General features: G+C 35.9%; 1 protein-coding gene across 1 annotated transcript in view; it reads left to right on the top strand.

The window, feature by feature from the left end:
• Positions 1–2040, top strand: part of LOC118342515 (lysine-specific histone demethylase 1B) — an 8851-nt gene extending 6811 nt beyond the window's left edge. Inside the window, exon 21 of the mRNA XM_035681082.1 lies at positions 812–2040. Within this exon, the coding sequence (XP_035536975.1) occupies positions 812–895 (84 nt within the window). The 3' untranslated portion in view covers positions 896–2040. The remainder of the gene's footprint in view (positions 1–811) is intronic.
• Positions 2041–2945: the final 905 nt, after the last annotated feature.

Raw genomic sequence — 2945 nt, 5'->3', positions numbered from 1 at the left:
GAGGATCTATTAGCAAAAATAGAATATAATATTAATAGGTATGATTTCATTAGTGTTTATTTACCTGGAAATAAGAATAGTTTTGTTTTTGTTACCTAAGAATGAGCTGTTCTTATCAACGAAGGGAGCTGGTCCTTCCACCATGTTGAACCACTATGTTTCTACAGTAGCCCAGAATGGACAAATTAGCCCTTTCACAGCAGACATTAATTTCATAGCTTTTCCTACTAAAAGTTATGAAATTAATAATGGATCTGTTCTATTCAAGTGTATAATAATAATGATGGTGTGGAGAGCTTGTCTATGTTCCCATGGTTTAAAGTCCCCTAACCCCCTAACCATAACCCTGGAACTGGGACCCTGGAAAGCAGCTGACAAACAAATAATTGTATTATTTACACCTGTGTTTTTCCTACTGTGACATCTCAAGATCACAATCTAACCTGGACACTGGCGTCACTTAAAGTTCAGGTTTCTGTAGGTGGGGAAGTAACTAATTTTATTTATTAAAAAGTGGTGATAGAAATAGTAGTTTGATCAAATAATATCTTAACTCCACTTACAGTACTTCTTCTGGATCTTTCAACTGCATCTCACATTGAGGATGAGATGATGATGGAAAACTGTGGACCTTCAGTTACGAAAGCTTTATCAAACTGATTTACTGTTTTATATACGTTGCTCATAGCAGTCGTCTTAATGTAAGATATCTGGTCCCTTTCTGTCATATATGAGCTTTTCCTATTGCAGACTTTTAGAAAGATTTTTGCTGTTTTTCATTGATTTGTTGTTGTTTGGTTTTTGTTACCAGGCCACCAACAGACATTTCCCTCAGACTGTGACAGGAGCCTACCTGAGTGGGGTCAGAGAGGCCAGCAAGATGTCTGTTATGTAAACTCTGTCATTTCCAGAGCACTCAAAAACACCAGCATGGACACACGGGTGGCACTGAGCAACAGACCGTTAAACAACTCGCACTGCGTTACCTGAATTGCTCCACTTGAAAAGATATTTCACTGTACTGTGACGTGTCACATCAGCAAGACGCTGTTAGTCACTTTCCAATAGCGGGGTCAAGTAGCGCTCTCCAGGGCCTGGCTCTACATATTTAACACAAAAGAAGTTAAAGTGCTTTTTTTATTTATGTCAAAAATCCAGCTGGCAAATTTGTTTGTTGGCGACAAGATGCAAAAACCTTAATAGCAAGGCATGAATAATGGATAATTCCTGTGCAGCTCTGCCTGAGTCCGCCGTGCTGGAAAGCAGGATGACGTTATCTTACGTTTGAGTTTAATGAGTGGTGTATGTAGCACTTGTGTGAGATTAGGGTGCATGAAACATTGGTAAACTCTCAGTCGTCTAATCGTGATTAATCAAGATTTAATCTCCATGGATCAAGTTTCAAGAGATTGTATCGCGGCGATATCTTAAAATATGTTCTTTGAGAGTTTCCTACCAATGTTTCACACAGATGTGAGGAATTTGTGTTGTGTTATATGTGATTTATGTGTTGGTACAAACGGTGAAGAGAAATGGAGGAAAGGTTGGATATATATATATATAGTAGGAGTACTTCTGGGATAGCACTTTTGATTTAAAACGACTATTTGATTTAAAAGCAGTAAGAAAATAAATGAATAGTTCACATGTATGACAAGTTAAATTCCCCATAGCACTAAAGATGGTCAGAAGATTGGCCCCTTACTGTCTCAGGGATGTGATCAAGACAACAACACCCAGCAGAAAATTATGGAAGAAAATAATGATTGAACAATTGTGAAGATGGTTTAAAAATAAATAATAAATGCAACCAAACAAATTAGTTTTATTAGTCCCTGAACAATAAAGTTCCTGAGGTTTGGGTACGGGGAACAGCACAACAATGTCCTCACTTTGTTTAATTAATGTTAACTAATGAAGCTTTACATGTAAGACCTCATTTCACTGTCTTCATCGGTGCATCTAGATGATCATGTCCTGTTTGTCCAACATTACAGTGCTTGAATATTTATCTGTAATAAACTGAGCTATCAACTGCCATATTGATCGATTCACTCAATGAATATTTGGCTGATTTATCTTCCTCAAGTCAGTAACTCAAATCAGCGTCAGTATATTTATGGATAAAGATTTATGTCTATTCTGTAAAGAACACTCTAATTGATTAACTCTCCACTACAGAGAACTGTATTGACTAAAGATGAGTTGGGTGGAAACGAGTAGTCAATTAATCAATTAGTTGATAATTAATGAATCTTTTTAGCCATTTTTTAAAGCAAAAATACCCCAAATTTGCTGGTTTCAGCATTTCAAATGTGAATAGTATCATAATCTTTAGTCTTGCATCATAGTAAATATTTTGGGGATTTTGACTGGACTAAACAAGCAATTTGAAGGCGTCACTTATGGCTGAGAACTTGTGACAAATGACTAAATTATTGATTAATTAGCAGATAAAGATAAAGAAAATAAGTTAAATTCAGTAGCTGTTCTGTGACTTGATTGTGTCACACAAACAAGCAGTTGACCAGACACACTAACCTCAAAGTATTTAACTCGCTTTAGCTTTTAGATTTCATTGTTTTGAAATGTGAAAATGTTTGCAAATACATGTTCAGGTCTGTTTGTTTGAAAGTAATATAAGATGGCAAATTAATTCTATATATTAATGAATCATAGAGTTTAGGGGATATCCAATTCAGAATGTAGCAGTAATATATGAGCTACATAATCAGGGATTGGATGTCTCCTTCCTTTGGGTTTCTGCACATGTAGGAGTGGATGGAAAGTAGAAGGTGGATGTATTGGCAAAACAATCCAGAAAACTACATACAAGTACCATTAAGTAAAGCAGAAGTTTAAAGGATCGTATAGGATCATATATGCAATACTTGGCAGGAATACTGGGAGTTATGTGACACACCTTTATATCTTTATAATGTATA

This window comes from Morone saxatilis, unplaced genomic scaffold, assembly GCF_004916995.1.
Source record: "Morone saxatilis isolate NCDOM2014 unplaced genomic scaffold, NCSU_SB_2.0 Contig9, whole genome shotgun sequence".
In the NCBI taxonomy this organism is placed as follows: Eukaryota; Metazoa; Chordata; class Actinopteri; family Moronidae; genus Morone; species Morone saxatilis.
This window is presented reverse-complemented; position numbering and strand designations above follow the sequence as displayed.